General features: G+C 44.7%; 2 protein-coding genes across 9 annotated transcripts in view; one reads left to right on the top strand and one right to left on the bottom strand.

Annotated features, from left to right (window-relative positions):
* Positions 1-19637, bottom strand: part of RNF214 (ring finger protein 214) — a 58994-nt gene extending 39357 nt beyond the window's left edge. Inside the window, exons 1-6 of one of the 4 annotated variants that reach the window (XM_055273273.2) lie at positions 19546-19637; positions 17905-18017; positions 12541-13051; positions 11793-11852; positions 7080-7220; positions 4729-4868 (exon numbers count right to left, since the gene is read on the bottom strand). In XM_055273273.2, the coding sequence (XP_055129248.1) occupies positions 4729-4868; positions 7080-7220; positions 11793-11852; positions 12541-13051; positions 17905-18011 (959 nt within the window). In that variant the 5' untranslated portion in view covers positions 18012-18017; positions 19546-19637. Of the gene's footprint in view, positions 1-4728; positions 4869-7079; positions 7221-11792; positions 11853-12540; positions 13052-14742; positions 15188-17904; positions 18018-19496 lie in introns of those variants that run through there. The other 3 variants (XM_055273274.2, XM_055273275.2, XM_063635539.1) reach the window with 3 other exon arrangements.
* Positions 19638-19653: 16 nt separating this feature from the next.
* LOC129479706 (proprotein convertase subtilisin/kexin type 7) overlaps positions 19654-20450 on the top strand; it is a 30014-nt gene continuing 29217 nt past the window's right edge. For 2 of the 5 annotated variants that reach the window (XM_055273265.2, XM_063635541.1), the window contains exon 1: positions 19686-20244. The gene's annotated coding sequence lies outside the window, so the exon portion shown is untranslated. Of the gene's footprint in view, positions 20245-20450 lie in introns of all 5 variants that reach the window. The other 3 variants (XM_055273266.2, XM_055273272.2, XM_063635540.1) reach the window with 3 other exon arrangements.

Raw genomic sequence — 20450 nt, 5'->3', positions numbered from 1 at the left:
ATGGGAGTTATCCCTAACTCAACCCTGTCTACCCACATTAATCAGTGCTGCCCCTAAATGTCTTACAAATGTGTTTACTTCTCTCATTCCCACTGGCACTACTTTAGTTTCAGCCATAATTATTCTAACCTAGGCTGTGACAAGATAAGTCTCCTAACTGGTCAAATACACCAATCCAATCCATTTTCCAATTGCCCAAGTAATCTACTTAAAATGCAAATCGTAGGCCAGGCAGGATGGCTGACACCTGTAATCCCAGAACTTTGGGAGGCCAAGGCGGGCAGATCACTTGAGGTCAGGTGTTCAAGACTAGCCTGGCCAACATGGTGAAACCTCGTCTCTATTAAAAATACAAAAATTAGCCAGGCATGGTGACACAGGCCTGTAGTTCCAGCTACTCGGGAGACTGAGGCAGGAGAATCACTTGAACCCAGGAGATGGAGGTTGCAGTGAGCCAAGATCGTGCCACTGCACTCCTGCCTGGGCAACAGAGCAAGACTCTGTCTCAAAACATAAAAAAGTAAAATAAAATAAAAATAAAATGCAAATTGTATCATTTGATACTCTCCTCCCTTAAAATCCTTCAATATCTCTACCATGGAAAAACCCAAACTCCTTAACACAGTATAAAAGCCTTTTCTGATCTGGCCTCACTCCCTCACTTCACATCTCACTTGCTTTTCTCTCTCATCTCTGAGCCCCCTGCTGGCAGTGTCTTTTCCTTCATTTGTTGCCTGGCTAATTCTTCCCTATACCTATCCTGACCCCTGTTACTTTTTCTTTGAAAATTTCAAACCAACAAAAGGTTAATAAAATAATAAAATGAATATCTGCCTGTCATCTAGATTTACTGGTTGTTACACTTTTTTGCCACATTTACATCATGACACTTAACCCTAAAACTTCAGCAAGTATCTCTTATGAACAAGAATATCCTTCTACATAATGAAACAATGTCATAATCACATGCAAGATATTTTTTTAATTTCTTACACTATTTTCCAACAACATGGGCTTATACACCCAAAATATGTAACACTGACACAATATTATCTAACGCGTAGTCACTATTGAAATTTTCCCAATTATTCCAAAACGTCCTATAATTATACTTTGTTTCATTCAGGATCAAACCAAGGATCATGCATTTCATTTGGTGGTTATCTTCTGCCCCTTATTTTTCAGGACTCAGTTCCGGAATGATATTCCCTGGGAAGCCCTCTGTGACTCCCCTACCCAGTATGGGTTATGTGCCTCTTTCAGATGCTTTCATACCACCACTGTCATGGTATCATTACACTATTTTGCAATCATCTGTTTATCTATCTGTCTCTCATAATAAATAATAATCTCTTTGAAGACTTTTTACTCTCCAGGCCCTACTGTCTGGCTCATAGTAGATACTCAATAAATGCTGGCTGAACAAATGAATGAAAACACTATAAACAGGAAATACAACTGTTATGGACTGAATTGTGCCCCTTAAAACTCATATCTTGAAGCCCTAACCCCAGTGTAATTGTATTTGGATACAGGGCCTTGAAGGAGGCAATTATGGTTAAATGAAGTCATAAAGTGGGAACCTAATCCAATAGGATTGGTGTCCTTATAAGAAGAGGAAGAGACACCAGGAATGTGCACGCATAGTGCAAAAGCCACGTGAGACCAGAAGGCAGGTGTCGGCAAACCAGGAAAAGATTCTCACCAGAAACCAAACCTGCCAGCATCTTTATGTTGGACTTCCAGCCTCCAGAACTAAAATATTCTGCTGTTTAAGCCACCTAGTCAGTGGTATTCTGTTATGGCAGGCCAAGGTGAATAATATAATGACCAAAATCTATGTGTCCTGGTTCCTATGAATGATGGAATGCCAAGCAAAACCTACACCACTGCTAGAACAAAGATACCTACAAGAGACATTCCTCCTGCTTCCAGAAAACTGAACACCACATTTAACAGAAAGAATGGCAGAAAACACTATTCTCATACTGTGACGTATACATTTAAAGAAAAAAAATGGGGGCCGGGAGCGGTGGCTCACGCCTGTAATCCCAGCACTTTGGGAGGCCGAGGCGGGTGGATCATGAGGTCAGCAGTTCAAGACCAGCCTGACCAACATGGTGAAATCCCATCTCTACTAAAAAAATACGAAAAAATTAGCTGGGCATGGTGGCGGGCGCCTGTAATCCCAGCAACTTGGGAGGCTGAGGCAGGAGAATCGCTTGAAACCGGAAGGCAGAGGTTGCAGTGAGCCAAGATTGTGCCACTGCACTCTAGCCTGGGCAATAAGAGCAAAATTCCGTCTCAAAAAAAAAAAAAAAAAGGATCTTCAAGAACACAAACACCAAAATTATTAGTATCAATCACCATCTGTAGCAATTCAATCAGATGGAAAAGATAGTAGAGTTACATAAAGAATGTAAAGAGTAAAAGTGACTTTTTTGAAGATAAAAAAATAAAAATTAAAAATTAAAAAAAAGGCTGGGCACGGTAGCTCACACCTGTAATCCCAGCACTTTCGGAGGCCAAGGCAGGTGGATCGCTTGAAGCCAGAAGTTTGAGACCAGCCTGGTCAACAGAGTGAGATCCTCATCTCTGTAAAAAATTTAAAAATTATCTGGGCATGATGGCACGCGCCTGTAATCCCAGATACTCAGGTGACTGAGGCAAAAGAATGACTTGAACCCGGGAGGCGGAGCTTGCTGAGCCGACATTGTGCCACTGCACTCCAGTCTGGGCAACAGAGCAAGACTCTGTCTCAAAAAAAAAAAAAAAAACCAAAAAAAAAAGAATGTAAAGAGCACACATCAAAAGGAAATTTTCTATGGGGCTTAGAATAACATTATAGACTCATCTTCCCAATTTCTGCACTTTAATATCTGCTGCTAAGTTGCTACATGCCTATGGTCATCTTCCTCACACAGATTGTGAAGACAATGGCAGAAACCATGTTGTGGGGTGGGAGCAACTGCTTTGATCACTAACAGTGGCCGGGATAGTGTTCTATTCTAGGTACACTCCTCATAATTTCTAGAAAATTATCATTATAGACAACTGACCCACCTTCTAATCATTCAGTATCACTAGATTCTCAACAGAACAACTGATTGGTCTACAAGCCCTCTCTCAAACACAATTCTTCATGTTGAGCTTCACAGTTATTATCTTGGAGACTAAGAAAATGATTCAGCATATGAGCTTGCTAACTCAGCACTCTGACGCATTAGCAAAAGCCAAAATTTTTTTGATAAACAAAAAACATCTTGGTAGAATTTAAATAAAATAACAGAGTATTTACAGCTATTATGATTTCCAAACAGGTCATTTTAAGAAACTTAGAAAATTGGCCAGGCGCAGTGGCTCATGCCTGCAATCCCAGCACTTTGGGAGGCCAAGGCAGGTGGATCATGAGGTCAGGAGATCGAGACCATCCTGGCTAACATGGTGAAACCCTGTCGCTCCTAAAAATACAAAAATATTAGCCGGGCATGGTGGCGGGCGCCTGTAGTCCCAGCTACTCGAGAGGCTGAGGCAGGAGAATGGCGTGAACCCGGGAGGTGGAGCTTGCAGTGAGCTGAGATCGCGCCACTGCACTCCAGCCTGGGCAACAGAGTGAGACTCTCTCAAAAAAAGAAAAAAAAGAAACTTAGAAAATTGAGAAGTTGACCAAATTCTATGCCCACTTTGCTTTTTCTGCAGTACCCAGAAAAGGACACAAATCCACTAAATAATTCTTTCACAAACAGCTTACAATGTTACTGTTTGAAATTTACTTTGGATGCTGAATAACATAAATGTAATCATTCAAAGTATGCTCATGGTCTGAACTTGGTTTTTTTTTTTTTTTTTTTTTTTTGAGACAGGGTCTCAGCTCACCGCAACCTCCGCCTCCCACCTCCTGGATTCAAGCAACTCCCCTGCCTCAGCTTCCCGAGTAGCTGAGACTACAGGTGCGCGCTGCCACGCCCGGCTAATTTTGTGTATTTTAGTAGAGATGGGGTTTCACCATATTGGCCAGGATGGTCTCGATCTCCTGACCTCATGATCCACCTGCCTCGGCCTCCCAAAGTGCTGGGATTACAGGCGTGAGCCACTGTGCCTGGCCCATGGTCTGAACTTATAAATATCAGGTTATAAAGTAAAATCGGTGTTAGATTCATATCAAAAAAAAATTTTTTTTAAGAGACAAGGTCTTGCTCTGTCACCCAAGCTAGAGTGCAGTGGCGTAATCACAGCTGACTGCGGCCTGGAACTCCTGGGCTCAAGCGATTCTTCCACCTCAGCCTCCCACGTAGCTAGGACTACAGCCACGTGCCACCACAACCAGCTAATTTTTTTTTTTATTTCTTTGTAGAGAGGGGGTCTTGCTAGGTTGCTCAGGGTGGTCTCAAACTCCTGGCCTCAAGCAATCCTCCCACCTTGGCATCCCAAAGCGCTGGGATTATAGGTGTGAGCCGCTACGTCCAGCCCGTATCAAAATCTTGACCACACTTGGGACTCAACAATTAACTGTTATTATTTCAAAGTATTTAATAAATCTCTGAACTTTTTTCTATGAAGTCTAATGTTTGATACTGAAAAAGCTAAAGTCATTGGAGAGTTTTTACTTGTACGCTTGTTTTTCAAATAACAATTTAACCGAAGGGAAAGAAACTGCAAATACAAACGGGTCTGGCCCCTCACGCATATATACATACACACAGGGTTTTTATTCTTAACATCAGTTACCTTCTGCCCTTCTCACAAAGCTTCTCAATTTCAGCTTTCAGATCCTGCTCCTTCTGCAAAAACTCCTTCTTCTCTTTCTCTATCTTCTTCTTTGTTTCTTCTCGCTTTATTGTCACATCCTGAATGGCCTTTAATATCTCCTGAGTTCCACACAATTACAGTCGCACACAAATAAAAAAGAAAATAAGTTAGTTTTTTTGATGCGAAGGTTATTTTCAACGATCACAAATTCACATATTGACTTTAGTGAATTCAAATTGAATTGAAAGAATGTGGTTGATGAGTAGCTCCAAAAGCCAGTATTCAGACCTAAAGGAGAAAGTTACAGTAATGCAGATTTCAATTCAACAGGAAAAATCATTTCTAGCAATCGCAATTGTTCAAAAATGGAATATACTGCCTTGTGAAGCAGTATGCTCTTCATTACTGGTGTTCAAATAAAGGCTGAATGAACACCTGTCAAGAATGCTGAGAAAGGTGTTCTTGTACCAGGGAGGGTCTGTTACATCCAGCAAATATTGTCTTATTTCATTTTGTTATGATTCTACTTTATTATGCATGGGTTTTGTTTGTTTTACTCTTTAACAACAACAAATATATACATATATACACACACACACATATATACACAGACATATATATGTACAAACACACACTTTTTTAAATAAGTCAAACAGGCCAGGCACAGTGGCTCATGCCTATAATCCTTGTACTTTAGGAACCCAAGGCAGGAAGATCACTGTGTCCAGGAGTTCGAGTCCAGCTTAGGCAACATACAGAGACCTTGCCTCTGCAAAAAATAAAAAAACTTAGCCAGGTGTGGTGGCACATGCCTGTAGTCCAGATACTCGAGAGGCTGAGGTGGAAGGATAGCTTGAGCCCAGAAAGTCAAAGATACAGTGAGCTTTGATTGCACCCACTGCACTCCAGCCTGGGCAACAGAACAAGACCCAGACTCAAAAAAAAAAAAAAAAGTAAAATAATACAAAAGTGATAAAGAGTCATTCCCCCACTTCATACCACTTCCACCCATAAGAGTAATCAATGTGTTAACTGCTTTGTATTATGCTTTCACATCTTTCTCTATGCTTACACAAAGACATGTATACTTAGGTATGCATTTCTTCGCTTTTTTTTTTTAAATGGGGTCGTTTTACATACATTATTTTGCATCCTGATGTCTTTTATTTGACATGAATGTATTATGTCAATAAATATCGATCTAATTCAAAAATAGCTGTGTAGCATATGGATGTATCTAATTTATCCAAACATTCTCGATTAAAAGTCTATGAGTGGTCTGGCGCAGTGGCTCACGCCTGTAATCCCAGCACTTTGGGGGGCCGAGGCAGGCAGATCATGAGGTCAGGAGCTCGAGACCATCCTGGCTAACACAGTGAAACCCCGTCTCTACTAAAAAAAAAAAATACAAAAAATTAGCCAGGCATGGTGGTGGGCACCTGTAGTCCCAGCTACTCAGGAGGCTGAGGCAGGAGAATGGTGTGAATCCAGGAGGCGGAGCTTGCAGTGAGCCAAGATTGTACCACTGCACTCCAGCCTGGGTGACAGAGCAAGACTCCATCTCAAAAAAAAAAAAAAAAAAGTCTATGAGTATTAATACTTTTTTTGAGACAGGGTATCGTTCTGTCACTCAGGCTGGAGTGCAGTGGCACAATCTCGGCTCACTGCAACCTCTGCCTCCTGGGCTTAAGCGATCCTCCCACCTCAGCCTCCCACGTAGCTGGGACCACAGGTGCACACCACCATGCCCGGCTCATTTTTTGAATTTTTGATAAAGATGGGATTTTGCCATGTTGCCCAGGCTGGTTCGAACTCCTGGACTCAAGTGATCCACCTGCCTCGACCTCTCAAAGTGCTGGGATTACAGGTGTGAGCCACCACACCCTGCCTTGTCTTTTTATTTCAATTAACTCAAAAATAAAATTAAAGTTTGAGCCGGGCATGGACAGCTCAAACTTTAATTTTATTTTTGAGTTAACTGAAATAAAAAGGCCTCCTTTGGGAGGCCAAGGTGGGTGGATTTCTTGAGTCTGGAGTTCAAGACCAGCCTGGGCAACATGACAAAACCCCATCTCTACCAAAAATACCAAAAATGAGCCAGGCATAATGGCACGCACCTGTGTTCCCAGCTACTTGGGAGGCTGAGGTGGGAGGATCACTTAAGCCCAGGAGACAGAGACTGCAGTGAGCCAAGAATATGCTACCACACTCCAGCCTGAGTGACAGAGTGAGACTGTCTCAAAAATAAATAAATAAAGTTTTTAAAAAAATTAAAGTTTGATCAGAGACTGTTGCTTAACTCATTGACAATTTCAATATAAGCAAAATACCTGGTGATTCTTCATTTCCTCTTCTCTCCTTTGCTGAAGCTGCTTTAATTGCACTTGGAGCTGATTCTCCACTTGCCTCTGTTTGTCCAGGACCTCCTGGTAACGCTCTTTCAACAGGGTTCTCTCTGTCATCATTTTATCCTATTATGAACAAGACAAGAAAAGCTTATTTCCTAATTTAATCACAAGAAACATTCACCAGTGCCTGTCCAAGGCATTGTATAGAGCTCTATGACCACACTATCCAATAATGAAGCTACTAGCCATATGTGGCTATATTCATTAAAATACGATGAGATTGGCTGGGCATGGTGGCTCACACCCATAACTGCGGCACTTTGGGAGGCTGAGGCAGGCGGATCACTTGCGTTCAGCAATTCGAGACCAGCTTGGGCAATATGGCAAAACCCGGACTCTAAAAAAAATACAAAAATTAGCTGGGCATGCCAGTACTCCACTGTAGTTCCAGCTATTTGGGAGGCTGAGGTGGGATGATCGCTTGAGCTTGGGAGGCAGAGGTTACAGTGAGCTGAGATCGTGCCACTGCACTTCAGCCTAGGCGACAGAGCAAGACTCTGTCTCAAAAAAGCGTCCAGGAACATGATTCCTTACTGGTTAATAACACTGAAAACTGATGGATCCACTAAAGAGGCCTGGGAACCTGGTATTCAGACTGAACAACTCAGCAAGATTTCGTGTAAGTCGGGATTAGAAGCAAGGCTTCTAGGCAAGGCACGGTGGCTCTGGCCTATAATCCCAGCTTTGAGGGGCCAAGGCAGGAAGACTGCTTGAGGCTAGAAGCTCAAGACCAGCCTGGGCAACATAGTAATACATGGTCTCTATCAAAAAATAACAATAATAAATAAATAAATAGAAGTGCTTCTGAAAACAGTTTAGCTCTGCCACCCCCATGTCAGTAAATCAAGAAAATCGATGGTTACCTTTCAAAAGGACACTAAAATTTGAAGAGGGTCAACTTAAAACACATTTAGTATGAAGTAGCCCATATAATATTTAAACTGAGAGCACTAAACTGAATTTTTTCATTAATAACCATCTTCAAAGAAAAAAAATTTTTTAAACAAACAAGGAAAATATCATATTATAATCATTTTTACAAAAGGCTCTCACGGCTGGGCGCAGTGGCTCACGCCTGTAATCCCAGCACTTTGGGAAGGTGAGGCGGGTGGATCACCTGAGGTCAGGAGTTCGAGACCAGCCTGGCCAACATAGTGCAATCCCATCTCTACTAAAAATACAAAATTAGCCAGTCACGGTGGCACATGCCTGTAATCCCAGCTACTTGGGAGGATGAGGCAGGAGAATCACTTGAACCCGGTAGGCAAAGTTTGCAGTGAGCAGAGACTGCGCCACTGCACTCCAGACTGGGCAACAGCATGAGACTCCGTCTCAAAATAAATAAATAAATAAATAAATAAATAAATAAATAAATAAATAAAAAAGGCTCTCAAGATAGGACCTTGGCTTTGGGACAAGCTAATCTTTAGTCCATGTACTGAAATGTGACTAAGGTGTCCCAAACAGCTGATTACTCAGCATCACACCTTTCCAGGGATTCTGAACCTGGATTCTACAGGGTAGACCTCAGGGAATCTTTGAACTCTCTGCAACTGATGAATGTATATATTTTTCTGAGATAAGAATTCAAAGTTTCTAGAAGATTCTGAAAGAGGATCTTAACCAAAGAAAAGTTGAAACCAGTAGATTACTCTTTTTTGAGACAGAGTCTCACTCTGTCGCCCAGGCTAGAGTGCAGTGGTGCAATCTCGGCTTACGGCAACCTCCGCCTCCTGAGTTCAAGCAATTCTCTCTGCCTCAGCCTCCAGAGTAGTTGGGATTACAGGCGCTCACTACTATGTCCGGCTAATTTTTGTATTTTTAGTAGAGATGGGGTTTTGCCATGTTGGCCAGGCTGGTCTTGAACTCCTGACTTCAGGTGATACCCCTGCCTTGGCCTCTCAAAGTGCTGAGATTACAGGCATGAGCCACTGCACCCGGCCTTACTGCCTTTTTAAAAGCATGTGGACCTCACTACCACCCAAAAGACAGAGCCAAACAAAACACAACCCTGGGCCTCTTCTGGCCCAGTAAATTGCTGGGTTTCCATTCATCCCTGCTTCATCTACTTGACTGTTACAATTAAGTCCCAAGTTGCTACTCTCTATTTTAAAACTTTTATTGGCTTCATCTGGTTAACGTACACCAATAACTTTTTTCCGTATGCCCTTCAATTTCTTCAGCTTGCACCAAATATCCTCTCTCTTACCTGGTTGCTACAAGCACTTTCCCTTTTTATACCACTCTTCATAAATCAACACATCTTACCCTAAAGACCTCTGCCTAGGGTGCCTTTCCCAGCATTACCTTCCCTTTAAAAAGTGTACATTTAGATATCCATATACTTAAAGGTAGAAGTTTCAGCCACAAAAGGCCAGGGATATCAAAGGGAGCATTTTAACAAAGGTAAGTGTGACGTTCTCTTCAAAAACCAACTATCTGGGGATAAAATTAGAAAGACACAAGTAAATAATGTATGAAAAAAAGACTGGATGGAATTTGACTAAAAGCTTAACAGTATGAAAAAATTGCCAAAATAAGTCAATGTAAGCTTAAGAAATAGTGTCTAGAATGAGAGATACTGAGAGATCCCACTGTATTATAAAGTAATTATACTGTATCTGTACTATTACATATGGTTCTCAAGATCACTTTTTAAAACAAATATTGATAAAATAGAACATGTCTATGTGAAAGTAACCAGAATGATAAAGAAATGGAAAATAGTATCAAAATAGTATCAAAAAGAATACTAAAAACATCTGAGGATGTTTCACCTGGAAAGGCTCGAACTTGGAGAGTAAGAGAATAAGAGGAGGAGGCATAAAAAAACTTCAAATATACACAGGGCTAACAAGCAGGAAAGGAACTGGATTTATTCCATAAAGCTCAAGAGAAAGCTACAATAAGAACTTTTTTTTTTTTTTTTGAGACAGATTCTTACTCTGTCACCAGTCTGGAGTGCAGTGGTGCGATCTCAGCTCACTGCAACCTCCACCTCCCAGGTTCAAGCAATTCTCCTGCCTCACCCTCCTGAGTAGCTAGGACTAGAGGCATGTGCCACCACACCCAGCTAATTTTTGTATTTTTAGTAGAGATAGGGTTTCACCATATTGGCCAGGATGGGCTCAATCTCTTGACCTCATGATCTACCCTCCTCGGCCTCCCAAAGTGCTGGGATTACAAGCATGAGCCACTGTGCCCGGCCTGAAGCAAGAAGCTCACTGCCACTTCAGCCTCCTGGGTTCAAGCAATTCTCCTGCCTCAACCTCCCAAGTAGCTGGGATTACAGGCTAATTTTTGTTTTTTTGTTGTTGTTTGTTTGTTAGTTTGTTTTTGAGAGAGTCTCACTCTGTCACCCAGGCTGGAGCGCAGTGATACAATCTCGGCTCACTGCAATCTCTGCCTCCCAGGTTCAAGCTAATCTCATGCCTCAGCCACCCAAGTAGCTGGGATTACAGGCACACGCCACCACACCTGGCTAATTTTTTGTATTTTTAGTAGAGATGGGGTTTCACCATGTTGCCTAGGCTGGTCTCGAACTCCTGAGCTCAGGCAATCTGCCTGCCTCAGCCTCCCAAAGCGCTAGGATTACAGACGTGAGCCACTGTGCCTGGTCTAAATTTTTGTATTTTCAGTAGAGACGAGGTTTCACCATGTTAGTCAGGCTGGTCTCAAACTCCTGACCTCAGGTGATCCACCCACCTCGGCCTCTGAAAGTGCTAGGATTACAGGTGTGAGCCACCGCGCCCGGCCTGAAGCAAGAAGTTATAAGGGTTTTATCTTCATCTCAGAATAAAATCTAACAATAAGAGATTTTATTTTTGTTTTTTGAGACGCAGCTTCTCTGCTGTCCAGGCTGGGGTACAGTGGTGCAATCTTGGCTCACTGCAACCTCTGCCTCCTGGGTTCAAGCCATTCTCCTGCCTCAGCCTCCCGAGTAGCTGGGATTATAGGCACGCACCACCACACCTGGCTAATTTTTGTATTTTTAGTAGAGATGGGGTTTCACCATGTTGGCCAGGCTGGTCTCAAATGCTCGACCTCAGGTGATCCGCCTGCCTTGGCCTCCCAAAGTGCTGGGATTACAGGCGTAAGCCACCGTGCCCGGCCTTTTTTTATTTTTTATTTTTTTTTTGAGACAGGGTCTCACTCTGTCACCCAGGCTGCAGTACAATCGCACAATCACGGCTCACACAGCCTCGACCTCCTTGGCTCAGGTGAACAGGTGATCCTCCCACCTCAGTCTCCTGAGTAACTAGGACTATAGGCATGCACCACCACACCTGGCTAATTTTTGTATTTTTTGTGGACACGGTGTTTCACTGTGTTGCCCAGGCTGGTCTCAAACTCCAGGGCTCAAGCGATCCACCTACTTTGGCTTCCCAAAATGTTAGGATTATGGGCGTGAGCCACTGTGCCTGGCCAATAAGAGCTATTTTTTTAAAAATGTAACTGGTTGCTTTGTGAGGTAGTAAGCTTCCCATCTTTGGAAGTGATCAAGGAAAAGTCAGCTGACCATCTGTCAGGGATTTTATGAAGGGGACTCCTGCACCTTTTCCAACTGAGATGATATGTCTCTAGATCTTCTATTTGATAATGGCTTCATATAACAATGACAGTTTAAATACTTACCAAATTCTTTTCAATATCTTGATCTGTGTTTACCTCTGAATCAGCCGTCTTAAAATCAGTCTATAAAGGAAAAAAGCTATATTTAGAATAGTTCAGAGACACTTTAAAAGAGGCAGAATCACTAACACCTAGAATTCCGCCACAGGTAACTAACTTTTTGCTCTTTCCCCTTACCAGCTTCCAAGCAAGCTAAGCAATGTAGTTCTGGCAAATGGACACCAACATCCACACTGCATTAATCATCGGTCCCACAAAATAACCCAAACAAGACCCAATGACTGACTGAGAGAAAGCCTCAAGTCTGAGATGAGACGTCTGCCCTCTACAGTCTGTTGTACCCATACTTTCTCCTACAACAAAGCACACCCGTCACTAGAAGGCAGGATACACTGTACTTCTTAAGATGTGACTCAGAGAATTAACAAGGATTCTTCCTGCAAGGACAAAGATGATAAATATGAATGCTAATGTCCTGCACTCATTAGTTACTCAGTGAAAGAGACTACACGTAGGTCATAAAGTTCCTACTTGCCATAAGATTAGACACGGGCTACTGGCTTTCTTATTTATTGAACACCAGAATGAAGTCATTGTATGGTACTGTTTGAGAGTAGTATGATGGCTGCTAGCAAAAAAACAAAAAGCAAAACAAGCCAGCAAGTTCTCCACCAAATATGAAGAAATATCTCCCACCCTGAACCCCACCACCCCCCAATTACATTTTAGTAGTAGCAACTTGACACTTGACCTGTACAGCAATGTTCTGAGAAAGCTTCAGGGAAGAGCTATCTTGATCATCATCCTGATCCACTCGGACTCCTTCAACCCCATTTGCTGGAGACACTACAGGTCGGAAATCCAAGCTTGTGTCCCTGTTACCTTCCTTTAGGATAGAGGCTTGTGGGGATTTCTCTTCAGAGCAATTCGCGGAGGCAAGCTGCTTAGTATGGCACCCTGCCTTAAGAGACCGAGTGACTGCATGGAGGCTCTCCTGGAGGCTTGTGTCCCCTTCCTCTCCTGCTGTGCTGGCCACGTCCTTCAAATCAGACTGAGACCCACTGCCAGAAAGACAAAGGGCTGTGGCTATCAAGTTTTCTCCTAAAACCACCTGGTGCGCTGCTGAGGTGTCACCTGCTGATGAACCAGGATTCTGCTCTGAGTGTTCCAAATGGACATTTCTGTTATTCTCCTTGGTTATTGTTTGGCTACTTACACTCGACAGAGGCGAGTTCTTCTGCTTCTGTGCAGAGTCTTTGGTGCTATCAAACACATAAGATAAAAAGAAAAGTATATAATACTTTCAACATAACTACTAGAAGAACAAAACTAGACTATGTAAACCCTCCCGACTATCATAATGAAAGAACTTAGTTTCAATTCAATGATTTCTTTTTTTTTTTTTTTTTTGAGATGGAGTCTCACTCTGTCACCCAGGGAGTGCAGTGGCGCAATCTCGGCTCACTGCAAGCTCCGCCTCCCGGGTTCACGCCATTCTCCTGCCTCAGCCTCTCCGAGTAGCTGGGACTACAGGCGCCCGCCACCACGCCCGGCTAATTTTTTGTATTTTTAGTAGAGATGGGGTTTCACCATGGTCTCGATCTTCTGACCTCGTGATCCGCCCGCCTTGGCCTCCCAAAGTGCTGGGATTACAAGCGTGAGCCACCGCGCCCGGCCTCAATCCAATGATTTCTATCCCATATGAAGGTAGTATAGCTTGGTGGTTAAGACCTAGTTTTTTGTTTTTTGGTTTTGTTTTTAGAGAGGGTCTAAACTCTGTCACCCAAGCTAGAGTGCAGTGGCGCAATCGAGGCTCACTGCAGTCTCAATATCCTTGGCTCAAGCAATCCTCCACCTGACTCGTGAGTAACTAGGACTACAGGCACATGCCACCACGTCCAGCTAATTTTTTGTATTTTTTGCAAGGTTTTGCCATGTTGCCCAGGCTGGTCTCGAACTCCTATACTCAAGGGATCCATCCACCTGCCTCAGCTTCCCAAAGTGTTGGAATTATAGGCGTGAGCCAGCCAAAAACCTGGGTTCTAAAGACAGTCTACAGTAAATGGCCAAACATAAATGACTCTGAGGATCCAAATAATTTTTGAGAGCCAATTTGAATAACTTTTGGGGATACCGATCAATTAGCCTAATACTAGTTAGAATATTTAATTTAGTTGCATGTACTAATTTAGTTATACATAATATTATAATAAAATATTAACTTAGAAATATTGTTTTTATTCCTCTCTCACCTTTCACAAGAATAATTTTCATTCAAATTCATTACACAGATCTTTGATCAAAACCACTTTTTAAGTTCTTCAACAGTTTTCCAGAGTATAGCACCTACACTTTAAGTTGTCTAAAGTAGACAATTTTGAATCCAAAATTGAAGCTGTCAATAGAAATTTTATCCCACACAGTAAGTATACATATGCTTAACATTAGGATATTCTGTCACTTGTCACAGCCATTCAAGGTACTGCTTTTATTTTTTATTTATTTATTTATTTTTTGAGACAGGGTTTCACTTTGTCACCCAGGCTGAAGTGAGGTATTGCTTTTTAAAGAGGTCTTTAAAACATATTTACAATGACATCCAACATTCACAATTGTACATCTTTCACCCAGGAATTACGCCTATGTTTAATTTCTTTGACCCCACCCTCTTTTTTTAAACTAATTCTATAACTGACACTCTTAACCATACCCAACCAGCAATGGGGATTCGACTTGATGTGTCTTTGTTTCCTCAATCGTACTAGTTCAAAATAAAACAACTGAAAGAATATCTCGGTGGGGAGCAATGGCTCATGCCTGTAATCCCAACACTTTGGGAGGTCAAGGCAGGAGGATCATTTGAGGTCAGGAGTTCAAGCCTAGCCTGGGAAACATAGCAAGACCCTGTCTTCACAAAAAAATTTAAAAATTAGCAGAGTGTAGTGGCGTGCACCTGTAGCTCCAGTTACTTGGGAGGCTGAAGTGAGAGGACTGCTTAAGCCCAGGAGGTGGAGGCTGCCTGCAGTAGGCCATGATCGCACCACTGTACTCCAGCCTGGATGACAGAGGGAGACCCTGTCTCAATAATATAAACACTCGAAGCTGATTCCCTCCCACTGGGAGTTAACTGTGAGGGGGTGCTTAATTAAAAATTCAGGCATATACAGTACCTAAGTTTGAATCCTGACTCTGCCCACCATTTACAAGCTGTTTGACTCTCGGCAAGTTACTTCATTTGTAAAACAGAAATAATACTATCCACCTAATAGGACTGTTGAGAGGATTACATGAGATAATGCACATAAAGTACTCAGTACAGTGCCTGGCACATAGTAAACATTCAATAAACCTTAGCTGCCATTATTACTAGTGTATGAAGTTGATTTTATTTATCAAAACTGACTCCAACATAGCTTGGAAACCTTGGGCAAATTACTAACCTCTCTGTGTCTCAGTTTCCTCACCTGTAAATGGGAATAATAATATTATCACTACCTTCTGGGACTGTTGTGAAGATTAAATGTGTTAACACATACAGAACTGTAGTTAAGTGTTAGCTATTGTATTAGAGGACCCAGGTACACTAGAAAAGAGTTGAGGGAGGGCCAGGTGCGGTGGCTCATGCCTGTAATCCCAACACTTTGGGAGGCTGAGGTGGGCGGATCACGAGGTCGGGAGATCCAGACCATCCTGGACAACATGGTGAAACTCTGTCTCTACTAAAACACCAAAAATCAGCCAGGTGTGGTGGCGGGCGCCTGTCGTCCCAGCTACTCGGGAGGCTTAGGCAGGAGAATCGCTTGAACTCAGGAGGCAGAGGTTGCGGTGAGCAGAATTTGCGCCACTGCACTCCAGCCTGGGTGACAGAGCAAGACGCCATCTCAAAAATAAAAACAAAAAAAAAAATTGAGGGAGCTAGGTGCAGTGGCTCATCCCTGTAATTTCAACACTTTGGGAGGCCAAGATGGGCAGATCGCTTGAGGTCAGGAGTTCAAGACCAGCCTGGTCAACATGGTGAAACCCCGTCTCCACTAAAAACACAAAAATTCGCCAGGCTACAAAACAGGTGCCTATTGGCCGGGCGCGGTGGCTCACGCTTGTAATCCCAGCACTTTGGGAGGCCGAGGCGGGCGGATCACGAGGTCAGGAGATCGAGACCACGATGAAACCCTGTCTCTACTAAAAATACAACAAAAAATTAGCCAGGCGTGGTGGCGGGCGCCTGTAGTCCCAGCTACTCGGAGAGGCTGAGGCAGGAGAATGGCATAAACCCAGGAGGCGGAGCTTGCAGTGAGCCAAGATTGCGCCACTGCACTCCAGCCTGGGCGACAGAGCGAGACTCCGTCTTAAAAACAAAAAACAAAAAACAAAAAACAAACAAAAAAAAAAAAAGCAGGTGCCTATAATCCCAGCTACTAGGGAGGCTGAGGCAGGACAATCACTTGAACCCAGGAAGCAGAGGTTGCAGGGAGCCAAGATCGCACCACTGCACTCCAGCCTGGGCGACAGGGCAAGAGTGTCTCAAAAAAAAAAAAAAAAAAAAACAAAGAGTTGAGGAAGAATACACAGTCAGCCTCTTTATGTAGAATGTGGTCCACATTCATGGATTCAACCAACCATGGACTGAAAATATTCAAAAGGATAAATATTTGTGATGCTGGATATGCTAATTACCCTGATCTGATCACTATACATCACATGCACCACAACATCACTATGTACGCCTATGAATATGTACAATTATTGTGTCCATTTTCTTAAATATAAAAATAAATCACTGAAAAGTAAAATACCCAGCCTGGCCAACGTGGCAAAACCCCATCTCTATTCAAATACAAAAATTAGCCAGGCGTGGTGCCGGGCGCCTGTAATCCCAGCTACTTGGGAGGCTGAGGCAAGGGAATCGCTTGAACCCAGGAGGCGGAGGTTGCAGTGAGCTGAGATCATGCCATTGCACTCCAGCCTGGGCGACAGAGCGAGACTCCATCTCAAAAAACAAAAGGCTGGGCGCAGTGGCTCAAGCCTGTAATCCCAGCACTTTGGGAGGCCGAGGCAGGCGGATCACGAGGTCAGGAGATCGAGACCATCCTGGTTAACATGGTGAAACCCTGTCTCTACTAAAAATACAAAAAATTAGCTGGGCATGGTGGCGGGCGCCTGTAGTCCCAGCTACTGGGGAGGCTGAGGCAGGAGAATGGCGTAAACCTGGGAGGCGGAGCTTGCAGTAAGCCAAGATCACACCACTGCACTCCAGCCTGGGCCAACAGAGTGAGACTCCATCTCAGAAAAAGAAAAGTGAAATAGATTTGAAACCATTAAAAAAAATTTGAGAAAAAAATTGGATGGTTGCATCTGTACTGAACATGTACAAACTTTTTTCCTTGTCATTATTCCTTAAACAACACAACTATTTACGTAACATTTACATTGCGTTAGTTGTTGTAAATGACCTATTATGTAAAGTATATGGGAGGACATGCATAGGTTATATGCAAATACTACACCATTTTATTTATTTTTTATCTTTTTAATAGCTTTAAGTAGGGTGGGCATATGCCTGTCCCAGATAAAATACTACACCATTTTATGTAAGGGACTTGAGCATCTATAGATTTTGGTATCCTCAGTAGGGGTCCTGGAACCAATCTCCAGCATATACTGTGGGATGACTATATAGCTAATTTAGTTCAACATTGTACATAACAATGTATTATATTAGCTACTATGAGATGCAAGTTTGGGTAATTGTGTATCTGTATGTATACATTTTTAGATATCCATGTACACATACCAATATAACATTTCTCATATATAACATATAAACATATAGTTAAATGAACATACAGTCCACGTAGGAAAGGGCTGGAAAATGTTTGCATTTTTTAATGAGTTTGACCCCATGTATTCTATTCTATTTATTCCCCAAACATTTAGCATGCGTGCTGAGTATCAGATGCTGTGTTTGATACCAGAAATACAAAGATAGATCAGACAGTCCTCTACCTTTAAAAAGCTAGTGCAGTGCCATCAGAGCCAAAAAGAAAGACCAGCTACACAACCATCTCAAAAGCCCTTTACCCAAATGAATCTTCCCAGTCAGGAGTCCACACATTACCTTAGACCATCTGGGAGACCTTCGTCTGATTTGGAAGCACACAAACTAGAAGATTCCGGAGGACTGGGGGCATTGGCCACAACACCAGCAACCTCAGACGCTGCCATTATGCTCTGTACATTCAGAAACAAATTACAGGCTACAAGTTTCCAAAGTTTAAAACAAATGTATCTCTCCCCCCTCAGAATGTCCACACAACAGAGCTGTTGCAGTAAAGAAACACAAAAACCTGGGCTCCGGGAGAAAATACTTAAGAGTACTAAAAGAGATATTGTATGCAAAGTCCTAGTGCGCAGCAATCCTCAGGAGTCACTGTATTTACATAAATATCTAGGGGTCTGTGCAAAGATCTTATTTTCACTTTTGGCAGAAATGTAGTCATTTCAAACAATACATCTTAGTCTGCCGAGATCTTCCAAGTGGTCCCAAGCCTACCTTGTCGGCTATCGTTTATAATAAAAGATGTACTTTTCGGCCTAGTATCAATCAGATCTCATGTTTTTAAATCACTTTATGGCTGTTACATTCAAAGCATTCTCCATTAATTTAAGTGAAGTTTTTGGAGGTGTCTGCCTGTAAGTCAACAAGTAATGCAATACTGGGCAATCCAGGGTGCATCTTTTACTGTCAGCGTGCTCCCCACAGATGGGATAGGCCTAATACCCACTAAGTGAGGAAAGAACAGACTCTTCAGAGTGACTAGTGGTGCAAAAAACAATCCTGGGTTCTCTAGCGTGAAAATGACAAGGTGAAAAACATGACACAAGTAAGGGAACTGGGACAGATGCCTTTTTTAAAAATCAAAAGGTCATCTTTTATGCCGCAGAGCAAACTTATGACCTTATGAGGAGAAAAGAAAATCAAAATACTTGGGAGGTCGGGATGAACGTAGGGTTAGTTTGCATTCCTGCTTTTATTTTAACAGCATCACAGGTATTCCCCCCGGAACACTGAAGAGCGCATGGGGCAGACAGGCTGATGGGGCTCTGTCAACACCTCAGTCACAGCCCACAGACCCTCTGTGCCTCAGTTTCCCTCATTATACAAAGCTCCTGGGAGAAAATGGGCCCAAACCGCCATTGCTGCTCCCTCAGGTGCAAACATCCCGTCTCCAACATAGCCCAGGGCTGGGGGGTTCCTCTGCGCCCGGTGAACGAAACCCCAGGACAAGGGTCATGCATGCAACTCCGTGGCTAGAAAGCCCGTGGCGCGGGTAGGAACAGCTGGCTGGAGGATCGAGTGTACCAAAAAGAACTCCGCAACCCGGGGCGACCATCAGCGAAGCAGGGGCGCCGGAGCCACGGGTCCTCGGGCGAGAACAGGGGACAGACGGGAAGGGGACAATGGGGGGAAGCGGCGCTGGGTGGCCTTGGCCACCCTCCACACGGGACTGCTAGGCTGGCCGCTGGCTCGACCAGACCCCCCTCCACCCCTTCCCCTCGGCCCCCCCACCCCGCTGCCAGCCACCCCCCCGTCCCACTTCTAGGCCGGGACCCCCGCCTCGGTTCTCACAGCACTCTCCACGCCCCCCACCCGACCCCCATCCCCGGCCCTCGCCCCGCAACCCCCACCCACGCTCGCCCCGCACACACCTCCCGCGCCGCGCCCCCGGGAGGAAAGTGGGGGAGGGACGGGACGCACCTGAGCGGGCGGAGCGGGGGGAGGGGGCGGCCGAGCCACTGGGGGAGGGGTCGAGCGCCGGCCCGCGCGCGGCACCTCCCACTTCCGGCGGCAGGAGCGGAGGGGGCGAGGCTCCGGCCGCTAGAGGAGAGGCCGCGGTGGCGCCGCACCGCCCCCGATGGCGCCCTCTGGCGGCGACAGCTGGCGCCGCCGAGGCACGGGGATGCTGCGGGAGACCCCTGAGATACAGGTGGACTCTCCCGGGGCGCGGGGAAGAAGGGAGAGCCGACTGCGAGAAGGAAGGCGACCTGGGTGGGCAGTATCCCCTCTGGGAAGATTACAGGGACAGTCGGGGCCATGGCGGTCAGAAGGAGAAGAGCAACGAGAGGCTTTTAAAGGTCGGAACCGAGATGCCCTTTACAGAGGACGCCATGAAGGAGAACCTTCTGAAGAGGGACCATGTGGAAGATGCCCCGAGGATTCGGGGAGGCGGAGCCCGCGGGTTCAGTCCCCAGCGCCCGCACGGCCCCTGCCTGCGGAGACCTCCCGCAGGAGCCGGACCCCGGGCGCCGGTTGCTGGGGCCCGCGGGGTCGCCGGGCCGCAGGCGCCGCGCTGATTGGCTGCGCCGCGGGCGGAAGTGATGCTGCTGTCACTGCTCCTCCGGCTCCCGGGAAGCCGCGAGTTTCCGCAGGGAGGCGGCGGCAGCTGCGGCCGGGCCGGTGAGTTGGGAACTAGGTGTGGGGCTGGACCTGGGTAGTCAGGGGGGCCCAGAAGTGGGGTAAGCCGGCGTCTGAAGATGAGGGAGCTGCACAGAGGGTGCCTGAGGTCCTGGCGTGGGGGACCCCAGGGAGATGGGGCCCCAGGGCCCAGGATTCCTGGATAATGTGGGTGCTAATGAGGAGGGGGGCACATTGCACGGAGCGAT

This window comes from Symphalangus syndactylus, chromosome 3, assembly GCF_028878055.3.
Source record: "Symphalangus syndactylus isolate Jambi chromosome 3, NHGRI_mSymSyn1-v2.1_pri, whole genome shotgun sequence".
NCBI classification, from domain to species: domain Eukaryota; kingdom Metazoa; phylum Chordata; class Mammalia; order Primates; family Hylobatidae; genus Symphalangus; species Symphalangus syndactylus.
The sequence above is the reverse complement of the archived record's forward strand: the minus strand, read 5'-3'. Positions and strand labels throughout refer to the sequence as shown.